We start from the raw sequence: 26,197 nt of genomic DNA on the forward strand, positions 1-26,197 counted from the left end.
AATAAAATATTATAGTAATAAGCTTTTTATAGTGTTAACAGCTTTAAGGATATTTCAGTCATTTTAATAGAAAAAGTGCTTACCAGCACTTGTTTACCAAATATTTCAACAGCTTTTTGTCAGCTCCACCACTTTTATCCAAACACATAACTGCTTATTTATAAAATCAGCTCCGACACTTAAAAAATGCTTTTAAGCCCTAAAGCCACTTTTTTTTAAGCCAATCCAAACGGGCCCTAAATTCTCTCAGTTTTCAACCATCTATATCTTCCCCTTTCATTTTCAATTCTTCGCAATCGGCAAAATCCTTTGTCTTCGTCATGTATTAAGCCATGAATCTCTCTCTCTCCGTCTTTCTCTTTCTAACATCACCGCCGCTTCATTTTTCTCTCCATCTAGGGTTTTGAAATTTTGAGGTTTCTTTTTTTGTTGTTGTTGAAGAATCATAGCATTTCTACTTGTATACTAGGGTTTTCCAGTTCGCTTTACGGTATAAAGCAGGTTTGAATTCTTCTCCTTCCTTTTCGTTTTTAGCTAATTTGAGTTTATTTTTATTTTTGGACTAATTATTTGTATGCATTTTTATCAGCTCTTTTTTTTAAAATGTTTTTTTATGAGATTTGGTAACTGGTTAATCTACAGTTTTGGAGTTAGGTTAATCTTAATCATACCTTATGTTTTTTGTATGCTCCGTGCAGTTGTATGCAATGTGTTGGTGTGGAGTTGATTTTGATTAGTTTTTCCTCTCTCGAAGTTTTAGTTTTTATAGTGACTGACACTGATATATTTGGGGAGCATGTGCTGTTTGATTATTATTTTTTGAGCTTAATACGAAATCGTTTATCTGTTATTTGTTGTTAGTGTTGTTTTTGAAAGATATCAGAGTAATGGCTTAATCCAAATTCATTTTATTTGTTATTTTCTGTTCTATCCTTGTTCAATTGCTTTTGTTTCTTGCACTTTTCTGTCTAAATTCATAGTGTAGCTTTGAAATTGAGACTGATATTCGCGATGATAGCTTCTTTTTTGGCTGCATTTGTCCGATATATTTTTGAGGAGCACGTGCTGTTTGTTTGTCATTTTGCTGTCCTGAATGTCTTAATTGTGTCCGGGTTTGATTGGGCTTTTACAGGGTTTCTGAAATAGAATTGGTTTGTTACACTTGTTGGGGTTTCTGTTGGCGTCGGTGTACAGGAACGTTCTTTGTCAATCTGATGACGTAGTTCACAAGTCATTTATTATTTGGAATATTGCATTTATAACTACTGGTGTTTTGTGTGCGGTGGTAGAATCCCGTGGGGATTTGGTGCTATAAACATAATGTGCATGGTTATGCTGAATTGTTAAATGTGGAGAATTCATTAAGAAATACTCCCTCTTCTTAATTTGGTTTGGCGGTATTTGTCTAGATGCGGAGTTTAAGAAAGAAAAGACTTCTGATATAAGCCTCAAGTGCCTTTGGTACCAAAATTTTCTTTTTTGTGTTTAGTGGGATCTAGAACACGTCATGTCAATGGTAAAATAGGAATGTGATAATTATTAGATTGTAATAAGGTGCCAATCTTTTTGAGATAGACAATAAAGGAAAAAGTGCCAAACAAGTTGGCACAGGGAGTATTAAAATTGGTATTGAGATTTTAAATATTTAACCAGTTCTTAGGATTAATTTGTGTTGAATTTGATCGGTGTTCTTCGACAAGTTTCATGTTATAGGAGGTTGTTCTTTCTATGCTTGGATGATGCCATTGTGCTTTCAGTAACTTGGTTATTGCACTTAATACCATTGATCCTTTGAATGTAACGGTGATGGTCTTCCTTGTTCCGAAACACATGGGATTTCATTCTATAGATTAAGGTTTTCAACTGGCACATCTATAGTATGTATGATTGCCCACCAAGTAGAAGGGGCACATCATTTATAATGATTAATGATGGCTTAATTTGGATTTGGTGCATGTACTCTTTAATGCTCGTGTGATTGAGATGATTTTCTGGTTGTATATACTTGCTGCTTGTACACCTGAAACCAAATGAATGGGATTTGAGGATGGAACACTGGAAGTTTGTAGGAAGCGAATTTTATAAATGTAATCAAACAAACAGATCAACCTGGTGGAGATCACAGTTGTCAAATATGAATAAGTGATTTTTTTCCGTGGCTTGCTTATTTTTGAGGAGAGGATGAAAGATATGTATCGACTCTGATGCACATCTTTTAAGGTAGATTGTTCTTTTATTGGTTTGGTTTGCCCGTGATCATTTTCTCTATGGCCTTTTCTAGTAGTTTCGGTGATGGAAATATCTTCAAAAGGTTGACTTCTATTTGGTCAGTTCAATCGAAAGCAGGTTGAGGTGGTTGGTTTTCTTTATTAGTTTATGATTTAGAACCAAGTTCGCAAGTTATTTCCAGGAGAGAGAGAGAGTTTCAAGTTTCTGGGATCTATAATTCAGAAGGATGGGGAGATAGATGAGGATGTCACACACCGTATCAGAGCAGGGTGAATGACGCTTCCGGTGTCTTGTGTGATAAGAATGTGCCGTTGAGACTTAAGGGTAAGTTCTACAAGGTAGTGGTTAGACCGACTATGTTGTATGGGGCAGAGTGTTGGCCAGTCAAAAACTCCCATGTCCAGCAGATGAAAGTAGCGGAAATGAGGATGCTGAGATGGATGTGTAGGCATGCTAGATTGGATAGAATTAGGAATGAAGTTATTCGGGACAAGGTGAGAGTGGCCCCTATGGAGGCAAAGATGTGTGAGGCGAGGTTGAGATGGTTCGGGCATGTTAAGAGGAGAAGCACAGATGCCCCTGTCAGGAGATGTGAGAGGTTGGCCTTGGGAGGTAAGAGGAGGGGTAGAGGTAGGCCAAAGAAGTCTTGGGGAGAGGTGATCAGGCGGGACATGGCGCAACTTGAGCTAACCGAGAACATGACCCTAGATAGAATGGTGTGGAGGTTGAAGATTAGGGTAGAAGGTTAGGAGGTAGTCGTGCATTTTCCTTTGTCTTCTCTAGCTCGATAGTATTAGCGCTAGTACGGTACCCTTTTTTCCTTAGTTTGCTATATTCGCATGTCTCGTTCCGTTGTTACTTGCCATCGATAATTCTGTAGTTTGCTAGCAGTACTTCGTTCATATTCTCGTTTGTTGCCTTGGAATTAGTTTTCTAAATATGTTATTTTGCTATTACTTGTTATCGGTACCCTTTTCATATTCTTTGTTGCTATTTCGATTTAGTTTTCTAATTATTGTCTTGCCATTACTTGCTATATCAGGGCTTCTCTCACCTTCTTTAGCCGAGGGTCTATCGAAAACAGTCTCTCCGCCCTCCCAGGGTAGGGGTAAGGCTGCATACATCCTACCCTCCCCAGACCCCACTTGTGGGATTATAAGGGGTGGTTGTTGTTTTTGTTGGTATAGAACCAAGTTAAAATTGGACTTTTATGAGTTGTCTACCACTAATAAGTCAAAGTGGAGCCTCAAGCCAATTCTGTGATATAGTACTTCATCCTTTAGGTGAGTACTGAGTGGGTTCAAAAAGTTGTTCCTGGAAGAACAGATGGAGAAAATGGTTGGAAAATTGTAAATAATGTGAAACGAATCTACTACCTCTGAATCTTGCACAAATTGGATGCACCTTCTCCAATTTTGGGTCAAAACTCAAAACTATTGCAATAAGTCCCTAAACAAACAAAAGCCAAAAAGAAGCAAGAGTAAGAGTCCTTGCCTCGTGAATGTCGTGATATTACTGCAAGGAGCACCATGTGCTGCATCTCATAGAAATATTATTACGTGCTAATACTTTTTGGATTTTAGACCCTAATACTAGCCACATCTTACAGGAGCTCATCAAGAGTTAGATTAGCTTCATAATAGTTGTGCTATTACACTGGATGAACTTCAAATCCAGGTGAGGTCTAGGTTTGCACGCACCAAGTGGAAATTAAATTGAGTGCAGCTGATGGAAGGGGTGGCCACTTGGTTGTAAAAGAATGCTTAATTCTAGTTCGCTTGGTTAAAGGTGGGTGCCCATAACATGCAAATAGGTATTGCCTAAGGAGGTGGAGGGAGAACTTACTTTCTGGGACATTCAGAGGTTGTAGAGTGCATTCATGATACCGGTCTCCATTTATTATCTTTTATTTAACAAATTTGTGTATTGCTGAAATAAAGTAGTTAACAACCTAATAAAAGGTAAAGTTCATGAAATAAATACACTCTCATTCACCATTAAACGGAAGTTTAGTGATGAAGTACATGCACTCTTTACTAAATCTGTCATATGTTTTCTCTTTGTTTGAGTTTCATTCCTCTTAAATGATTCCATTTTCCCAGGATTTTTTCAAACAATCAGTAGGTTTTTAAACCGGAGTTGTTTTAGTTTCGCAGCCATAATTACAGAGAGTGAGTGAAAACATATGCATGTCTTAAGTGAATGTCCCGAAATACAGGACTGCTCAGGCATTGGAGGTTTGTTTCTTTGCCTCTGTTACTTTTGCTGGAAAAGAGCAAGGCTGATTTGTGGCTAAATTAAACATCATGTAGTACATAGCTGTTCCTTTTCTCTTTTTCTACCTAAGGTTTCCTTATTGATAGAGGTTGTATTTCTACTCAACTATAAATAAATTATGGTTTAAGTATAATTTTAAACCTCTTGATTTTCAGTGATTTATGCCCCTCAGTTTTTTAAATATTGACAGATAAGGTAGTGAAAATATTAAAAGTCTCCATCTATTAATAACAATAATATTATTATTATATGGTGGAGATTAGCTTTCTTAATTCAAATTGTAAGATCATACAAAGGTGAGTTGGTAGATTTGATGATATGTTAGGGGAGGAGGGTAGAGACGGACCATAAGATTGTAGTTTTAAATGAAGCGAGACTTTCAACACAATTGAGATCATTCGGAGCTTAAAGAATTTGATGTGCATTTCATAACTTTTATGCCATGTTGAAATTACATTGTTTGAATTTCTTTATAACCATTATCATTTTCGGATTAAGATTTCTAAGTATTTAGCCGTTGGGGGCACCGAGGATATCATAGAGCTAATGTGCAGCTCATTAATAAATAAATGTTGGAATTCCTGGCGAAAAATCACTAAGCACTTGGAAATTTAATGTGTGACAGAAGAATGATTAAGAGTAAAATGTGTTAATGGAGATCTTTTTTTTTGGTTTATTAGATGTAATGGATATTCCCTTTTTTGGAGGGATGATAGTTTTTTTCCATTTTCCTGACCCGGAGATGTACTTGTATGAAAAATGTACCTATTGTTTTGGGTCTTTCCTTGAGCATGTTATTTTTTTTTCCTTCTTTTTAGAAGTTGAAAATCCGTAGTGGTCTTCTATTTATATGAACACATGCTTTGTGTTAATGTATTTAACCATTTATTTATGCAGTACAACTTGCTAAGAGTAAAATGTGTTAATGGAGATCTTTTTTTTTGGTTTATTAGATGTAAAGGATATTCCCTTTTTTGGAGGGATGATAGTTTTTTTCCATTTTCCTGACCCGGAGATGTACTTGTATGAAAAATGTACCTATTGTTTTGGGTCTTTCCTTGAGCATGTTATTTTTTTTCCCTTCTTTTTTAGAAGTTGAAAATCCGTAGTGGTCTTCTATTTATATGAACACATGCTTTGTGTTAATGTATTTAACCATTTATTTATGCAGTACAACTTGCTAATGAATATTACGGTTTGAATAGGATGATGCCTTGTAATTATATTTTATCGTGGAACTAAAGAACCTAGCTTTGTTGCATATAATCTGTACATTTGTGGATATTAAAGGGCAAGGGCTCAAATTAACTTCATAAACGAGGAAGCAAACTACCTGATTTAACGTGCATTTGAGTTCGGTTTCTGATACTCTGCTGCATTAACATTCCTTGTGCAGGATGAAACAAATAGCTCACAAGACTGTTCATGATAGCAGTTAATGGACAAATTGGTTGAAAAATAGGCTGTATTACAGAGTAAATAGCATTTTTTGGTAAATAGAGTTGTAACAAACATATTACAGGTTACTATAAATTTCTCCTCTGATCTTTGGTAGCACAGAAGTATTTTCTGACGTGCTGAAGTTTCAATCCTTTTTATTGATACTTTAAAGTTTTTCGTGGAACCTAGGGTTTCGAGGTTCCTTCAGTTTTTTCTGTCAATGGCTTCTAGCTCTCATAGAGGCGGTGATTTCTACGGTGCTGCTTCCTACAGATCCAGGTATCTATGAAAAACGGGGAAAAAAGTATCGTCTTCTTAAGTTATACTTTGTTATGGTTTGCTTGCACAATTTGAATTGTGATAGAGAAGTGTTGTGTAACAAAAAGTTACCAAAAGCATGACCTAATTAGGAAAAAATTAATAGAAATACATTTTTTGCATTTTTTGGGTTTATTTTTGAGAAATTGAGTTGTTTTCTTTCATTGTTTGATTGATCAGAGATGGATTGAGTACGAGGCAAGTAGGTGGTTCAGATGAGATACAGGTGCGGATTGATCCGATGCACGGGGACCTAGATGACGAGATTACAGGTCTTCGCAAACAAGTAAAACAGCTTAGAAATGTATGCTTACCTATCACCTTGTCTTTGGCTTTATATTTGTATTTTGTATTTTTGCTGGAGGATTTTTTTTTCTTTTCATAACCGGTGGCATCTTTAATATGCATGTACATGTCAAATTTGGTGATGTGTTATGTCATGGATCCATTTCAAATAAGGTGATGTGTTGTCTTTGGACACTGATAATAGTATTTCTTAGAACACCACAGTGAAACTTGTTAGGCATATAGGTTGAAGATAGTTGAAGTCTCTTCTACGAACAAATGAAAGCGTAATGATTATACTGTGTTCGGGATTGAGCGAAACAAGGCAATGTTGCATTCAGGAATGTTGTTCTCTATCCTTTAATTTAGGATTTCATCTTAGAATTGGGAATGGAAATGTATTATGTTTTACCTTTAATTTATCGTATCGTACTGGATTAATAAAGCTGTTCATCAACCCAAGGTTGTTGCCTAGTAGTCAATGAAGTGAGTTCAACCCTTGGAGATCAGGGTTCTAGTCCCAGCAGAAATACAAAAACACTAGGTTATTTATTTCCATATGCCTAAGCCTTGGCGGATGGAAGTACCCAATACTTGTGCCAAATTGGAGGTAGCAAGTACTCGGTTAAATGGCTGAGGTGTGCACAAGTTGGCCACACGCCACTGTTATGAGAAAAATGTTAATTCACTCTTTGGCTTTACGTTCTCACTGGTAAGACTGCGTTGTTTTGGAAACAACACCAACTGCCAAGATATTCTGGTTCCCCCCCCCCCCCCCTAGATATACTTTGCATAAAAGACATTGTATAGGAACTTCTTGTTGGATGGAATCAATTGTTAGATTAAGAAGACATGAAGTTTGACTGTATATGGAGCAAGTACTGACTTATTCCTGGTCACCAATCTTGAAGAAAGGTTGTGTTTTCACACACATGACTCCTTTTTCCGGTGGTTACTTATGTCTATCTTCATTTTTTATATCGGCATATATTGATGCTTTATCATGCTGACATACTTCAACTGGTCTTGAGGTGGATGCTAGAGAGACATCAGCGCTTATTTCTAGGTTGTAAATCTGTCCTAGTGAAATCTGAGAATAGGGGGACCAGTGTCATGTTATCCATATAGTTCATTCACGACAGGCTGAGAGAGAGGTTATCATTCCTATATCCTGTCCGTGGATCCATACAATGTTCCTTATAGGTCATTTTTTTCCAATGTCTCATTTGTCCGCCTTGTCATTTCATCTTTGTTAGGGTTTCAGATTTTTATTCCAACTTACCCTTTGCTAGTACTTATAGATATTTCTTGCTGCAGGTAGCCCAAGAAATTGAGTCTGAAGCAAAGTTTCAGAATGATTTTATTAACCAACTGGTATGCCATGAACTTGTTCCCACCTTGTGGGACTATACTGGGTAGTTGTTGTTGTTGTTGTTATGCCATGAACTTGTTCTCCTTTTCTTCCAAGTATATTTGATATTCTTCAACTCCTTTTGTCACTTTTCCATATATTTATGTACCTTAACAATTAAGTTTTTGTATATTGGAGCTTGTTTTGTGTTTATGTTCCCAAGGCTGGATAACAATCTAACACTCTCTCTCCCTCTATAAATGCTGGGAATTGCAATTGTTATTACTGTAAATATTTTGGAAATGACAATGTACTCGTAGTCTTTGTTTGCTACTGCCAAACCAACCTGCCTGAATGCCTTACGAACTGCCAAACCAACCTGCCTGAATGCCTTTGTTGCTCTATGCTTTTCTTATAGGTTTTCTAGTACTTTGAAAGATACATCCTTGTTAGATCTAATAAAAAGCCCAAACTTGATTCCATTTTCTCTTTTTTTTCTTTGTTCTTGAGGGTAATTTGTGCGGGGATATTGAACTACACACCGCATATGTTCAACTGATTGTGAATCTGTATTTCTAATAGTTATCCCGTCTAGCAAATTGCTGCAATAGATTGCTTCAAGCCGTTAGAAGTAGGAAACTTTCCTATAGTTAGTGTGGCACTGTTTATAAATGTGTTGGTTGGTCGGTCTATCTGAGATTCTCATGATGTATGCTTATTTTATTGATTATGGAATCATTCTTGTAAGTTACATGATTTCCCCGTTTCCTTAAAAACTTGCTCCTCCCATTATCACAGCAAATGACACTGATCAAAGCTCAAGCAGGGGTGAAGAACAATATGAGACGATTGAACAGAAGTATCATCCAGGAAGGATCAAACCACGTGATGCATGTTATTCTTTTTGCACTATTTTGCTTCTTTGTGATATATCTGCTGTCCAAGTTTTCACGGAGATAAAGGCGATCTTCTGCATTGTTTTGTTGTTTCCTGGTGCAAGTCTTGATGAAGATAAGAGAAACACACAATCTATTCAAGGCATCATACAAATGCTGCAAGGTTAATTTTTAGTGATTGGGGACAGCAAGGGTGCAACTATAGGAACTCCATATATCAGTCTTGTGTAAAGTTTCCCTATCTTTAGTAGCACTGAGGATTGTCATTAGTTTCTTGTGTTCTCTTTTCACTTTTTTTCCCCTTGTAATACTTGCTATATGACAATGATAATTGTGTGCTTATCCTAAAAAAAAGGTTGATTATTGTCAATGGAAGATGCTCTATACTTCATTTGTTTAAACAGCCGAGCCTGTTTTGCAGATGACGATGTTCGGCAAACAGTGTATGCATTTGATTTTAAACTCTTACCAAGTCTACCCTTAACAGAAGGCTAGCATACACATGCTTCTGAATCATTTTGTTGCTTGTTTGCTTGATAGCTGAGGCTTGCTCCGCTTTACTTGGGAGAAAATTTATACTCATTAATTCCAAACTATTTACCCTTTAATGCCCAGACCCAAACTATTTACTACTGCTACCCATGCTCCCCAAACTATTTACCTGCATTTCTTCTTCTTCCTCCTCATTTTACCTTCCTCACTTTATACCCATCGTATTTTTTCCTTCCAAACTTTATACAAGGATCTGGTGAAGCCCAGGTGCAAACTTTTTCCTTCCAAACTTTTCCTTCCTATATAAAAAATAATCCTTGTAAGGCTATCACCAGATGCAAGTCTTGAAGATTGTTGGGCTTCACCAGATCCTTGTATAAAGTTGTAAACATCGTATTTTTCCTATATAAAGACTTTCATCTGGCCATCACCTTTAATATCCACCATTGTTAGGCTTGAAGCTCAATTTTATTTTTGAAGATTTTTTGTTTGATTCAAAGTGGGTGCTATTAAATATTGCTAAGGCTGTATGGTGGGCCGGGCCCGGGCCTAAATGGGCTAAACGGGCCGGGCTAAACGGGCCTGGGCTTAGCGGTCCCGGGCTCTGGCGGTCCCGGGCTTCGCGGTCCCGGGCTTCGTGGGCTCAACGGGTAGGACCAGCCCGTGACGGGCCTAAGCCCATATGGTCCTGGGCTAAATGGGCCGGGCTCGTGGGCTTAGTGGGTCTAACGGGCTTTTTTTATTTCCGGGCTTTTTTTTTAATTTTTTTTATATTAAGGTCAATTTCTTGTAAACCATATGTGTATGTATATATATAAATTGCTCTTATGCATGGCTATATAAATATATGTAGTATATATAATATAGAAATCTAATTATTAAAGTGTTTGACGAAAATGTAAAATAACAAATCAATAGTAAAACTAAATTGGCATGCATAATAAATTAATAACAAAGTACAACATGAAGCATAAATACGNACTATATACTATACTGGTATCAAATGTTAGTTAATATTTTTTTGGTTGTATTAACTACATTTAATTGGTACACAATTTGATTTTTCTTTAGTAATAATATAAAAAAAAGAATAATAAAAATAATAAAAATAGGAAATGAAATTAGATTATTAAGAGAAAAAGAAAATAAAAAAAAGAAGTTAAATGAAATTAGAATAGGAAAAAAGAAAAAAATAAGAAGAAAACGGGAAAAAAGAAAAGGAGAAAGAAAAAGAAAAGAAAAAAGAAAAAAGAAAGAAACGAAGCATAGAAATAAAAAAGAATTGGAGAATAAAGAGAAAATTCCCCCACAAAACCTACTATGAGTAGGAAATGTAATTAATTTATGGGTAGAAAAAAAAATGGGTAGACAAGAGTAAATAGTTTTGTTTTGTGGGTAACTGTGTCAAAACCCCTTTACTTAGCCTAACTTGATCAATGACTCTTCTAGCCCATTATGCAAAATAGGTTTTGTTGTGACTTGTGTCCAACCCTGCCATCTTTATGAAATGAAAGCATTGCAAACATCTTTCGGGGATGGACACACCTCGCTTATTGGGTCTCAACCATGCACCTTGGTGTGTCATCCCTGATTGATTTGCCATCAGTGGGAGCCAAATGAAACCAAAGTTTCATGTTCGGTTTTGAATCAGAGACTTTAAAAATAACAAATCAACGTCGACTATAACCCTAGCCTTCCAAGCTAATGATGGGGGTTCGATTCTCGCCACCCTCTTTATATCTGTATATAATAAATATTTTATTCTATTCATTAAATCAAATTTAGTTTATTAATATTGGTAAATCATTGAATATACAATTCCAAAAATTCTTTTACATCCAATTCTTTCTGGGGTTTTTTCAAACAAAAAGTTAAGATATGAGGGGAAAACAATTAGAATGAAAACCGTCCATTGTCTAATGGGTCGGACAAAGGTCCCTTTTTTTTTTGGTAATTAATTGATTATTATTACCAGGGAACAAAGGTCTTCTTTATCTTTGTTATAGGTCACTCCTATAGGCCGCAAGTTATTTTCATTTATTTTAACTAGATTTCGATAGCAAGAGAGATTGTTTGAATATTTGAATCCAAGACGCTTGATTCCTTTTTTTTATTATTATTATGACTGGTCTTAGGGTACGTGCAAAATGTATCCTATATTCATAAATATACGATTTTGAGAAAATCTTTCTTTCTTTCTTATATATACTACATAATGTGTTTGAGTTTTAAAATAAAAATTAGAAAAAGTAATCTACCATCACATAAGTCCTCAAATGCCTTATTATTATTGTTTTCTCGTTTGCCCCCACCAATGTTGAGTTAATATTTTACAAGAAGTAATGTATAAAAAATATAGGGAGTTGCCATTCTTTATAATGAATGAAGAAAAATTACAACTCATATAGAATACGTTTTGTCTTCTAACGTTTTATCCTTATCGCTTCAAGTTTGCTCTATCTCTAATTTCTCTTTTCGCCAATATTTTATTTTGTAAAAATAAATTTATGTACCATATGAGTTTTACCAACTTGAAAAATAATTTTTCGTATATGAACAATTTTAAAAGAAGTGAAATGAACTTATTTTGCTATTAGTTCTAAAAACTTAATTATTTATTTTAAAAAATCGTTTATTTTTATTCATAGTTTAGTATGAAATCGTCTACAATTTTACATATTTAACTGTAGTTATAATTTTATCCAATAAAAAGCTACTCTTAAAGGGTAAAATATCCATCTAATATACTTTGGATCATCGTATTTGCAGAATTATTAGTGTTATTGACTCTTGTCGACCACGTCTCTTTATCTCTCGTTTAAACTCTAAAAATTTTTACTATAAGTTTCGGATTATTAATGATAATAAAATTATCATGTAACTTAAGAGTTATGTTAGTTAATCCTCCTTTTCAGCAAATCTTCTTATTCACTATTTTCTTTCATGTGTTTGGGAAGGATATACTTTTAAACACCTTGAGGTTTAACCTTTACATCACTAAAATTTAGGGGGTATACTGACTTTTCATCACCAAACATTATAAAGAATATTCATAAGCATTATGAAGTTCGAAGAGGAAGAGAAAATCGAGTGGTTGGTATAAAAGGGGCAACTTGGTAAGTAGTATATTTTAGAAATATTCATAAAGTTCAAAATATTGGGCTAGGGATTTATATATATTTTGAGTTGCTACACATTAGTAGTTTTTACTTAGTTAAAATATAGAAAGCATTAATGATCAACCTATTTTTAAAATTTCGAACTCATAAATATTAGGATTCCAAATTCCTAAATATTAGGAAAATAACCTAAATAACAATTTAGTCCAGTATGAAATCAACTTTGTTATTTTTTGTTTCCTTGTTCGTCATTATATCCAAACTCATTTTTCTCATTTGAACTGATGATATAATAATTTTGATTGAATATTTCAACCAAAGGAGAAGATAATATATCTTGATATTCTCGATCATTCTTTGATCCAAAGAAAAATTATTAAAATGTGTGCAACTTAGTTTGGTGATATTCAATATTCACGATTGTTAGTAGATCTTAATAAATAAGGAATTGAATTTAATTTTTTTATTTTCTTCTTTGGATATGAATTTGACTAAAGATTATTTTACGAAATTTAGATAAAAAAATAAGTTATATAAGTTAAAATTTTATTTGATGTTGAATTTCTAAATATTAGAACTCCCTCTGAATAATCCAAATAAATAAAGATCAATAGCAAAATGTTAGTTAATTTTAAAGTTTTTATGTTATAAATATAATTTGAATGATATAATAACTAACATAAAATATAACTTACATGTTATCCATCATTAATGATTAAAAGATTTATATTAAAAATAGAGAATTTATAAGTCAACTGAAACTCGTTGTGCACACGTAAAAATTTGGATTAACATTGAAAACATGCTAATGATTCCTACAAAAATTAAAACGAAGGCAGAAACTTGCAAAAGTCCTTTGTTATAATTCCAAAAGTGTTAAAACTTGTAAAAATGAAAGAGTCAAATTTGAGGAAAATAGTTACACGATTTAAATAAGGAAAAAATATTTATAAGTAAAATTTTATTAGTCACGCTGAGGTCTTCGAGGAGTTGCATAAGAAAAAGAAGAAGGATGGTACAAGAGAACACTGGGTGGAGACGCATGCGTCAGACACATATGTAAAATTCTAACTTTATAGTTATTTATGGTTTATTAATTAGTTTGTTTACATAATAGCTATGTTTTTCATTTCAGGAAGATTATCATAAAAGGTTGGAAGAATGGCAACAAACTCAGCCTGCTTTAACTCAACCAACACCTGATGATATGGCTTCATTGCGGACAGCAAGGGGTGGAGTAAACAAAGGCAGAGTCTATGGACTAGGAGTACGTCGACCTATAGGTCATCCAAACTCACTCTTAGCCAATTCTTCTTCTTCTCAAAATCAAGAACAAATGGAAGATATGAGAAACGAAATTCATGATTTGAAGCAACAATTGGACTCCCAGTATAGAACATTTGTTAAGATGTAGAAATTCATGAGAAAACATGGCATGATTTATCAGATGATGAGGATGAACAAACTGAATCTGATGTGTAGTAGTTTAGTTGTGATGTTTTGGTTGATTGGTAAACTTGATTGTGAGAGACAACTTTATGTATTGTTTTAAACTTGAATGTGGGCTACTATTTTGATGTTTTTATGCCCAAAATTGTTAGGTTTAATGGTGTAAAAATAGCACGGTCTAGCCAAATTTTGTACTGGTCATTCAAAAATAGCCAGCGTTTACCAAGTCAATAAAAAATAACCACTATTTTGCTGCAACAGAGACCGGTCCAACATAATATACTGGAGTTCGGTGCACCTGTGTATGAATTTCCAGCATATTATGATGGAATTCCAACATACGGAAAGTTTCAGCATAATATACTGGAGATTCGAGCACTTGTGTATGAACTTCCAGCATATTATACTGGACCGATATACTTTGCTGGAACTCCAGTATATTATGCTGGATATGCTGGAGTTCCACCAAATTTATCCTGGAACTCCAGTATAATATGCTGGAGTTCAAGTATACTTATGCTGGAACTCCAGCATAATACTGGCGTATTTTTCGGGTTTTGAAACAGTATTTTCGCTCAGATTTATCTTTACATGAAAAGTGGCTAGATTTCGATTACTTTTGAAATTGGGCTATTTTTGAAGGACCACTTGTAAATCTGGCTATTTTTTTTATTTCTCCCTTTAATGGTTGGTATTGTTCATTTAAGTTGTGTTAATGTTTGGCACTATTGGTTTAGATTGTGTTATTGTATTGTTGGTTGGTATTATTGTATTAATGTACGTTGGTTCAGATTGTGCTAATATATTGTTGGTTGGTATTTTTTTATTTGTAATAGTTTGACAGGTGGTATAGCTTGAAATTGGGCAGAATTCTGCCAATTTTTTACAAAATTCCGACGAAAACGGTCGGACAACTGCCTAAATTTAACCGTAAATTCCCAGATTTCCGATTGATTCGGTCGGAAATTTTTTAAAAAAAAGATAATATTCAATTATTTTTGACGAAATCCACCGAAAATTAAATAAAATTTAATTTTTTATTCAATAGTTTGATGGATTAAGTCGGAAAATAAATAAAATTTAATTTTTAATTTTTAATCACGGACCGATTCAGTCGGAAATGTTATATTTATATTATTTAATTTTAAATAAATAATTATCTTATTTGTATTATTACGACTGATTCAGTCGGTAAATTCCGACCACTTTGGTTGGAAACGTGAAATATTTGGTTGTCTGACCTTTTGAAATTTGCGATCACTTTGGTCGAAAATCACCGACAGATTCAGTCGGAAATTGCTTTCCGACCAACTTTTTTCCGACTGACCAATTTTGGTCGGAAAGTAGTCGGAAATACGTGATTTCCGACCGAATTCCGACCATTTTGGCGGTCGGAAATCTGCCATTTTCCAGAAGTGTATGAAGGATGAAGACAACTTATAACACATAAAGTCAGTCTAATTATTTGTTGGAAACTGGAATAGTATATATGGACAAGTACACCCAAACTAACATTGTCTTTTTTCACCTTTCTTTTTGTTGTTTATGCATACTACTGAACATCGACAGCATGATTATGGTGTCTTTTATGCATGCCTTAAGAGAATTACTTGTGGACTTGTGATTGCTTTTAATTAGTTACGTAACTATGTTTACTACACCTTCTAAAAGCTTTACAAAGATCCAATATTCTTGCTTGCTTGCTGATAATTAGTTAGTTGTTCTTATGTGTTTTTTGGATTCTCTAAACTAAAAAATTCCTTGTTTACATCGAAACTACAATGTGACACTATCATTTCTATAAGAAAAAGAGATTGTTACAGAGCAACCTCAAAAACTAAAGTGGTACAGTACAACGTTCCATCACTAACGAAAATTATAAATTGAGCAGTATTGTCGTCTGGAGAGTAGGCTATTAGTAGTGTGTTTGGATTGCCCAATTTTTGGAAGGTCTAACTTCATTTTATAGGAGACTTAGAGTAGCATGTTAGATTTAAATAGGCGCATGTTAGATCCTTGTGCCTATTACAAATATTCATGAAATATTAATTTATTTGCGACTAGCGATTGCTCGCACCCTGAAAGTAGCAACTAAGCAAATAAGGGATTTTGTGTCATTTTAATTATGAAGTTTGTTTCAATTTTTCTGACCGTACCCTTTGTAGCTAAATTACTGAAAATATATTAAGCTGATAATTCACCTCTACCATCAATAGGTTTAGCCAGAGCGTTTATAACACGACCCAATTATATGTTAGATCAACTATGTAAGTCCATGATTGTACATATAGTTGGGTTATTAGACATTATTTTTAGAAAATTTACTGTAATGTAGCATTCGTTTTGCTTAGTTTAGTTTTGATACAAAGTCCGCTGCATAAAATGTCTTCTTTTCTTGCACTAAACAACATTTTATATTCAAACTAGTAAAAGTAGTCAAATTATGTAAAAACAAAATGATGGTAAGAATATTAATCAGGCTCTAAGTGCTATTTTTTTTTTAGTCACACATAGCAACATTATCAAAAAATGAGCAGGGACGTATCTAGGTTAAGAGATATTGGTTCACGTGAACCCATCATCTTCTCCTTAAACTATGTATATATTATATATTTTTTTTAAATTACTTAAATATATGTGCATGTGTGCACCCAAGCTTAAAGACTTCTATGATGCAATAATTATTTGGTGTACCTCTACAAGTAAAATTGGCGGTTCAAATCTCACTATGAGTGGTCTTTTTTTGACGCGAAGTGTATGTGTGTAAAAAGTCACTGAATTTTCAAAAAGAATATAATTTTGAACCTATAATTTCAAAGTGTACCGGGTTCATGATAAGAGGCTAAAGTTAATCCCATCAAGCGTAAATTCTAAATCTATACCTCTTTACAATAGTACATCCATCCTATTAAAAATCTAGACCAGCCTACGAACATGAGCTTGTATCGCACGAAACATTGATAAAGTGTTTTTTTAACAAGAGATACTTTTTATTTATTTAATACTAGAAAATATTAGTACATTGATCCACTGGATCATTACACATAGCATTAATGCCATCTATGGCATTTAGATTTCCAAAAGTAGCTAGAGTTCTACAAGTGCTTTTAAGCACTAATTTCATACTAACACCTCTATCCCTGTCCGCCAGCATCCTGGCCACGACAAACGGGGGAGGCATAACAAAATAAACTAGCTTATTAATGATAGTCTGACTGGCAGCTTCCTTGGCCAGTAGGTCTGCTACTCCGTTTTCTTCTCTGAAGCTATGTCGAACCACTAGATCTCTCTCCTTCATGGATAGCAAGCACCTGCAATTATGAACAATAGAGTCAAATGTAGTATCGCCATTTTCAAGGAGTTGTATTACCTGTATCGAGTCAGTTTCAATTTCCATTGGAAATAGCTAGGTTTCTTTCTATGGCAAACTTGAGACTTTGCTGAAAAGCCAGAAGTTCTGCATGGGTGCATGAAACAGCTTGAACTCTCATGTTGAAATCCATTATCTAGTGGCCGTTGTGGTCACGCACAACTCCACCTATTCCACTCATAGTTTTTTTGTGAGCACCATCGAGATTTAATTTGAACCAGCCTAGCTGTGGCTTCCTCCAATTCGTGCTGCAGCTGAGTCTCATTTCATGGTTGCTTTCTCTTTGCGTTGGGTAGTGGAACTCAGTTGCTTAGTGAAGAAACAAAACACATAAATGTTCTTTTATTTTTTATTTTCTAAACGAGAAAATATATAACGATACCACTAATAACCGCATTAGGAAAAAAAACGCATCACGTCACGATATTATAAATCACGTGTTGTATCCAAGGATGAATGCATAATCAATACAGCGAATACAAGAGCGACAAAAGGAATTAAAAGAATAAAAGTTGCTCGCACATCAACTCGTAACACTTGCGTATTTCTAACACGAGACCATTGTTATTTGTTACCATTATTTAAGTGATTGTTGCTTCTTAATAAAATCATAAAACCTCCTATCGCACTTTTTGTCTTTTTAATTAGCCTACTAGTCACGTCCCCCTTTTCTCCCACATTGTTGTAACATCTCGAGCAACGAATGCAATCTATCACTTTGTTTGATTCAAAATATATCCTAACCAACCATCACCTATACCTATTCATCTTATTTTAACTCATTTTATTCTACTACTCGATAATTAGAGATTTTTATACTTTCTACGGAATACAACTCAATCATATGAACTACTTGCACTCACTTGCTAAATATGATTGTGTTTATAGCAATTTAATATGATACATAAATATTTTTAATTAATTCTTGCGTTTATACAATTCGAGGTGTATATAATTAAAATTCGTTTTATGCGCTATTACACCTAATTTTGAACATATTTCATAACATATCTAAATAAGCACTATCCAGGATTAAAGTGGAATAAATAGAGTTTCTCTTTATATAATCAGAGATTGCAAATTTGAGGCGAAAATAGAAAAATCCTAATAGGAAGTGCTTCTTAGTCGGGGCTTCAATACGGATATACTCACTCAGGGTATCAATAGTTCGACTTTGCCTGTTATTTTATAAAATTTATATCATACTATTTTTCGGTTCCTCTATTTTGTAAAACCAATATTAGACTTTTCGAAACCGTACCAATCATCTCGGTTTCTCTTCGGTATCAGTACAGTTCGGTTAATTTTTGATATTTTTTTAAACATCATGTCAAAATCGCTAGTAGAAGTAAAACTTGACAATATGTGTACTTGTATATAGGACTTTGAAAAAACTCTCCCCGTGTAGGAGGTGATAAATCAAGAGAACATGAAAAATAGCCCGAATAAAACCATTTCACTATTCTATAACAACATAAAATACGTTAAGTAAAGACGAGAGGAATATAAATCACGAAAAAATATTAATCATTGGGACTCAAGAATAAAATCTATTATTTGAGAAGATGCATTATTCAACAAATAAATCTAAATCATACAAGAGGGAAGATATTCAATGCCATATTGTTTGCTACTTAAAATCACTAGAATATCTTGTGACTTGCTACTTAAAATTATTAAAATATCTTGTGACTTACTACTTAAAATGCTGGAACTAATTTAATTTCAACAGGAGTATTAAAATAGGTTAAGGAAACTTAAAAGTGTCAATTACATGTTGATTAATAGTCGTTTTCATATTCTCAAGGCGTTAGGAAAAAATAATGCTTAGTTATTTTTAATATACAAAATATATTTTATAATATATTTAAAAAAAAACTTACGGTTTTATCAAAAATAAATAAATTTGATATACGATTTCCATGGTTTAGTCGATTTTTAAGGATTTACTCACACCTCAGCACCCTAAATAGCCCACCCCCAAGTTCCAACCTCACAGATCCGGCTCTTAATTGTTCTTTCCTAACAAGATCACATGTACGTACTTAACATGTGTCTAAATTCTCTCAGTTTTCAACCATCTATATCTTCCCCTTTCATTTTCAATTCTTCGCAATCGGCAAAATCCTTTGTCTTCGTCATGTATTAAGCCATGAATCTCTCTCTCTCCGTCTTTCTCTTTCTAACATCGCCGCTTCATTTTTCTCTCCATCTAGGGTTTTGAAATTTTGAGGTTTCTTTTTTTTTTTTTTTTGTTGTTGAAGAATCATAGCATTTCTACTTGTATACTAGGGTTTTCCAGTTCGCTTTACGGTATAAAGCAGGTTTGAATTCTTCTCCTTCCTTTTCTTTTTTAGCTAATTTGAGTTTATTTTTATTTTTGGACTAATTATTTGTATGCATTTTTGTCAGCTCTTTTTTTTAAAATGTTTTTTATGAGATTTGGTAACTGTTTAATCTACAGTTTTGGAGCTAGGTTTAATCATACCTTAGGTTTTTTGTATGCTCCGTGCAGTTGTATGCAATGTGTTGGTGTGGAGTTGATTTTGATTAGTTTTTCCTCTCTCGAAGTTTTAGTTTTTATAGTGACTGACACTGATATATTTGGGGAGCATGTGCTGTTTGATTATTATTTTTTGAGCTTAATACGAAATCGTTTATCTGTTATTTGTTGTTAGTGTTGTTTTTGAAAGATATCAGAGTAATGGCTTAATCCAAATTCATTTTATTTGTTATTTTCTGTTCTATCCTTGTTCAATTGCTTTTGTTTCTTGCACTTTTCTGTCTAAATTCATAGTGTAGCTTTGAAATTGAGACTGATATTCGCGATGATAGCTTCTTTTTTGGCTGCATTTGTCCGATATTTTTTTGAGGAGCACGTGCTGTTTGTTTGTCATTTTGCTGTCCTGAATGTCTTAATTGTGTCGGGGTTTGATTGGGCTTTTACAGGGTTTCTGAAATAGAATTGGTTTGTTACACTTGTTGGGGTTTCTGTTGGCGTCGGTGTACAGGAACGTTCTTTGTCAATCTGATGACTTAGTTCACAAGTCATTTATTATTTGGAATATTGCATTTATAACTACATGTGTTTTGTGTGCGGTGGTAGAATCCTGTGGGGATTTGGTGCTATAAATGTAATGTGCATGGTTATGCTGAATTGTTAAATGTGGAGAATTCATTAAGAAATACTCCCTCATCCCAATTTTGCTCGGCAGTATTTGGCTAGATGCGGAGTTTAAATGCTTCTGATATAAGCTTAAAGTGCCTTTGGTACAGATTTGTTCTTTTTTGTATTTAGTGGGATCTACAGCTCGCCATGTCAATGGTAAAATGGGAATGTAATAATTATTAGATTTTAAACAGTTCGGTGCCAATCTTTTTGAGATTGACAATAAAGGAAAGGGGGACAAACGAATTTCCACAGGGAGTATTAAAATTGGTATGGAGATTTTAGACATTTAACCACTTCTTAGAATTAATTTGTTTTGAATATGGTCATTGTTCTTCGACAATTTTCATGTTATAGGAGGTTGTTATTTCTATGCTTGGATGATGCAATTGTGATTTCAGTGACTTGGTTATTGTACTTTATACCGTTGATCCTTTGAATGTAATGTGATAGTCTTGTTCCTGAATATTGGGATTTCATTCTATAGATTAAGGTTTTCGACTGGCACATCTTTAGTATGTGAGATCGCCCACCAAGCAGAAGGTGTGGAATTGTCTGTTTAGCCCGTTTTTAATGATTAATGATGGCTTAATTTGGTATTTGGTGCCTGTAATCTTTAATACTTGCGTGATTGAGATGCTGTGGCTGTATATACTTGCTGCTTATACACCTGAAACCAAATGAATGGGATTTGAGGATGGAACGCTAAAAGTTTGTAGGAGGTGAATTTATAAAAGTAAATCAAAAAAAAAAAGGTAAATCAAACAAACAGATTAACCTGGTGGAGATCACAGTTGTCAATATAAGTGTTTTTTTTCTTCCTGGCTCGGGCATTTGTGAGGAGAGGGTGAAGGATATGCATATATCCATGATATAGAATCTGATTCACATCGTTTAAGGTAGAATGATCTTTTATTGGTTTGGTCTGCCCAAGATCATTTTCTCTATGGCTTTTCTAGTATTTTCGGGGATGGAAATTTTTTCAAAAGGTTGACTTCTATTTGGTCAATTCAATTGAAAGCGGGTTGAGGTGGTTGGTTTTCTCTATTAGTTTATGATATAGGCCCAAGTTAAAATTGGACTTCTCAACTATGAGTTGTATACCACTGGTAAGTCAAACTGGTGGGTCTAGCTAATTCTGTGATATGGTACTTCACCCTTTAGGTGAGTACTGAGTGGGTTCAAGAAGTTCTTCCAGGAAGAACAGATAGAGAAAATGGTTGGACGATTATAAATAATGTGAAGCGAATCTACTAACTCTGGTTCTTGCACAAATTGAGTGTACCTTCTCCAATTCTGGGTCAAAGCTCATAACTATTGCAATAAGTCCCTAAACAAACAAAAGCCAAAAAGAAGCAAGAGTAAGAGTCATTGCCTCGTGAATGTCGTGATATTACTGGAAGGAGCACCATGTGTTGCTCTTGTGAGAACAAGAAAATTATATTATTAATGTGTTAACAATGATACAATTAGTCCTATATATATAATACATGTTGTACTCCTACTACATATAGGATTGGGGTTATTTACATGTAACTATTTAACTACCAAACTAACACTCCCCCTCAAGCAGGTGCATATAAATCATATGTACCGAGCTTGTTACATATATAACTAATACGGGGATCATGTGAGGAACTTGGTGAAATTATTAGCAAGTTGATCATTCGACTTCACAAATTTTGTAGCAATATCTCCTGAGAGTATCTTTTCTCTGATGAAGTGACGATCAATCTCAATGTGTTTAGTCCTCTCATGGAACACCGAATTTGATGCAATATGAAGGGCAACTTGATTATCGCACACAAGTTCTATTTGGCTGATTTCACCAAATTTCAACTCCTTGAGCAATTGTTTGATCCAAAATTAGCTCACATGTTGTCATAGCCATTGCTCGATATTCTGCTTCTGCACTAGGCCGAGCAACTACATTTTGTTTCTTGCTCTTCCAAGACACTAAATTGCCTCCTACTAAAACACAATAACCAGACGTAGAATGTCTATCAGAAAGTGATCCTGCCCAATCAGCATCTGAGTATCCAACGATCTGCTCATGGCCTCATCCTTAAACAATAACCGTTTGACTGGAGCCAATTTTATATACCGATGAATGCGGACAACTGCATCCTAATGACTATCACAAGGAGAATCCATAAACTGACTTACAATACTCACAAGAAAGGAAATGTCAGGTCTAGTCACCGTGAGATAATTTAATTTGCCAACCAGCCGCTTATATCTTACAGGATTGCTAAGTGGCTCCCCCTGTCCTGGCAGAAGTTTAGAATTCGGATCCATCGGAGTGTCAATCGGTCTACAACCTATCATTCCTGTCCTCAAGAATGTTTAAGACATACTTCCGCTGTGAGATCACAATACCTGAGCTAGACTGAGCAACCTTAATACCCAGAAAATACTTTAGTCTGCCTAGATCCTTAGTCTGAAAGTGTTAAAAGAGACGTCGGTTCAATTTAGTAATACCATCATGATCATTGCCAGTCATAACAATATCGTCAACATAGACCACCAGATAAATACAGAGACTTGAAGCAGAATGCCGATAAAACACAGAGTGATCAGCTTCACTACGAGTCATGCCAAACTCCTGAATAACTGTGCTTCAGACCATAAAGTGACTGGCGCAAGCGACATACAAGGCCACAAGACTCCCCCGAGCAACAAACCCAGGTGGTTGCTCCATATAAACTTGATCCTCAAGTCATCGTGTAGAAAATCATTCTTAATGTCCAGCTGATAGAGAGGCCAATGGCGAACAACAACCATGGATAGGAAAAGGCGGACTGATGCTATCTTAGCCACGGGAGAGAAGGTATCACTGTAATCGAGCCCAAATATCTGAGTATATCCCTTGGCAACAAGACGGGCCTTAAGTCGATCAACCTTGCCATCCGGACCAACCTTGACTGCATACACCCAACCCAACCAACAGTAGATTTACCTGAAGGAAGTGGAACGAGCTCCCAAGTACCACTCGTATGTAAAGCAGACATCTCGTCAATCATAGCCTGTCGCCATCCTAGATGAGACAATACTTCACCTGTAGACTTAGGGATGGAAACAGAGGACAAAAAAGATATAAAAGCATAATTGGGTGATGAAAGACGATGATAACTTAAACCGACATAATGGGGATTAGGATTAAGTGTGGTCCGTATACCTTTCCGAAGTGCAATCGGTGTACTAGGAGCAGGGTCCGCAGTAGGAGTAGGGTCAGGTGCAGGACGTGAATCAGCTAGGCCTGATGCTGGGCGCGGACGACGATGATAAGTCAAGAGTGGTGTTCCTGTGGCTGGGATCTAGGAGGAGCCACACTAGACTCCTCAACGGTTGGAATGGGTAAGACTTCTGTGGCGGAAGGTGAAGGTCCTGAAGGAGGAGCTATAGTAAACTCCACAAAGGTCGGTATAGGTAAGACCTCAGATATATCAAGCTGGTCAGAAGAGGTAAAGAAAGGTTTAGACTAAAAAAACGTGACGTCAGCTGACATAAGGTACCTACAAAGATCAGGTGAGTAACAACGATATCTCTTCTGAACACGAGAATAACCAAGGAAGACACACTTGAGAGCATGAGGAGCTAACTTATCTTTCCCAGGAGCTAAGTTATGAACGAAACAGCTAAGTTATGAACAAAACAAGTGCTCCCAAAAACACGAGGGCGAAGAGAGTATAAGGGTGACCGGGGAAACAATATTGAATACGGAACCTGATCTGGATGGGAGGTGAAGGCATTCGATTAATCAAATAACAAGCTGTGAGAACTGCATCGCCCCAAAAACGCAATGGAACATGAGATTCAATAAGAAGTGTGCGAGCAATCTCAATGAGGTGCCTATTCTTTCTCTCTGCAATCCTATTTTGCTGAGGGGTACAAGGACAAGAGGTCTGATGAATAATTCCTTGAGAAGTCATAAACTGCTGAAATTGAGAGGATAAATATTCCAAGGCATTATCACTACGAAAAGTGCCAATAGAAACACCAAATTGATTTTTGATTTCAGCACAAATATTCTGGAATATAGAAAATAACTCAGAACGATCTTTCATTAAGAAAATCCAAGTACATCTTGAATAATCATCAACGAAACTAACAAAATAACGAAATTCCAAGGTTGAACTGACTCTACTAGGACCCCATATATCAGAATGAACTAAAGAAAAAATAGACTCTGCATGACTCTTAATACTACGAGGAAAGAAGGCTCGGGTATGTTTCCCGAGCTGACACGACTCACAATCTAATGTAGATAAACTAGACTAACTAGGAACCATCTTCTGAAGCTTGGACAAACTTGGATGTCCTAAACGTTTGTGAATTAGGTCTGGAGGATCTGTAACTAGACATGCCTTGGAGGGATTGAGTGAGTTAAGGTAGTAAAGGATTTCTGATTCAAGTCCTGTGCCAATCGTCTGTCCCGTACTGCGGTCCTGCATAATAAAAGAATCATCAATAAAATATATACCACATTGGAGGGCACGAGTCATATGACTAATAGATGCAAGACTAAAAGGACACCCAGGGACATAAAGAATGGAATCTAGAGTGACAGAGGGTAGGGGATTTACTTGTCCAATTCCTTTTGCTTTAGTTTGAAATCCATTGGCTAAAGTAACAGTGGGAAGAGATTGTGAATACACAATATTTGACAAAAGTGATTTATTACCAGAGATATGATCAGAAGCACATGAGTCCACGACCCATTGTCCAAGAGTACTAGATTGGGAAAGACAAGCAAAAGAATTACTAGCAACAGAAGTATCAATTTGAGCAACAAAATCTATTTGTGGAGATGTCTGCTTACTTGCTCGGTACCAAAGGAACTCCTTATATTCCCCTTCCGATAAAGAAAATCCCTGGTTACATGTAGTCTCGGTCTGAGCAACATAAGCATTTTTGGGTGGTCGACCATGTAAAGAATAGCACACTTCACGAGTGTGTCCAAGTTTATGACAATAAGAACACTTAGGTCTAGATCTTCCAAAACGACCTCCTCCTCGTTTATTCTCCAAAGTTTGAGATGCCCGATTTTCCATTGTCTGGGATGCGAGAACAGAGGATTCAAGTGTCTTGTGATGAGATCACTGGGTGACTTGGTGCTGCAGCAAGGTGAAGTAATCGAGAGAATAATTTATCAATTGTAGGGACAGTCGGACTAGCCAATATCTGGTCACGTACTGATTCAAGGTCATTAGGAAGTCCAGCGAGTAGGGGTGTTCATGGTTCGATTTGGATCGATTTTTCAAATATTAGGTCCAAACCAAACCAATTAAGTCGGTTTTTTCTCGATTCGGTTTATGTCGGGTTTTGTCGGTTTTTCGTTTTTTTCGGTTATTTGTCGGTTTTTTCTTAAATATAAGACATACACTACCAAACACATATTCCAGCGATCACATTATCAACGTAACACTATCAAATCAATTGCCCTTTGAGAAATCTATTATTTACTAAAATATATTGATGATAATTGAATCAAATAGTGATGAATAATTTAAGGACTCAATTAAAAATATATATTTTTAACATAAAATGGATTCTTACACTTAACAAAAGAAAACTACCAATCAAACTAGAATATAAAGGTAAAAAACTGTACTAAAAGTGCAAACGATTAACATTCACCATAAAATTTTTTGAAACTTTGTATAAAACTATACATATATATAGGTGTAATAATAAATTTGAAATAGCTACTCCTATAGACGGTTTGATTTGTTTTTTTTCGGTTATTTTTTGATTAAAACCAAAACCAAATCAAATTTGATCACTTTTTAAAATTCAAAA

At 35.1% G+C, this 26,197-nt stretch overlaps 2 protein-coding genes across 4 annotated transcripts in view; both read left to right on the forward strand.

Annotated features, from left to right (window-relative positions):
* Positions 217-9,235, forward strand: LOC109229420 (bet1-like protein At4g14600). Its single transcript, XM_019394851.1, has 6 exons — positions 217-501; positions 5,903-6,028; positions 6,136-6,225; positions 6,445-6,568; positions 7,867-7,923; positions 8,699-9,235. Exons 3-6 carry the CDS (start codon positions 6,167-6,169, stop codon positions 8,858-8,860), a joined length of 402 nt encoding a protein of 133 aa, XP_019250396.1. The 5' UTR covers positions 217-501; positions 5,903-6,028; positions 6,136-6,166; the 3' UTR covers positions 8,861-9,235.
* Positions 19,189-26,197, forward strand: part of LOC109229421 (mRNA-capping enzyme-like) — a 32,263-nt gene continuing 25,254 nt past the window's right edge. For 2 of the 3 annotated variants that reach the window (XM_019394852.1, XM_019394853.1), the window contains exons 1-2: positions 19,189-19,263; positions 19,491-19,550. The gene's annotated coding sequence lies outside the window, so the exon portion shown is untranslated. Of the gene's footprint in view, positions 19,551-26,197 lie in introns of all 3 variants that reach the window. The other variant, XM_019394854.1, reaches the window with a different exon arrangement.

The sequence above is a fragment of the Nicotiana attenuata genome, chromosome 7 (genome assembly GCF_001879085.1).
Source record: "Nicotiana attenuata strain UT chromosome 7, NIATTr2, whole genome shotgun sequence".
NCBI classification, from domain to species: Eukaryota; Viridiplantae; Streptophyta; class Magnoliopsida; order Solanales; family Solanaceae; genus Nicotiana; species Nicotiana attenuata.

Excerpts from the sequence above, each read along its gene's own strand:
- LOC109229420 (XM_019394851.1), top strand. The coding sequence starts at position 6,167 with ATGGCTTCTAGCTCTCATAGAGGCGGTGATTTCTACGGTGCTGCTTCC. Across the intron at positions 6,226-6,444 it reads GCTGCTTCCTACAGATCCAG|AGATGGATTGAGTACGAGGC; the intron begins GTATCTATGAAA and ends TTGATTGATCAG. Across the intron at positions 6,569-7,866 it reads AAGTAAAACAGCTTAGAAAT|GTAGCCCAAGAAATTGAGTC; the intron begins GTATGCTTACCT and ends TTCTTGCTGCAG.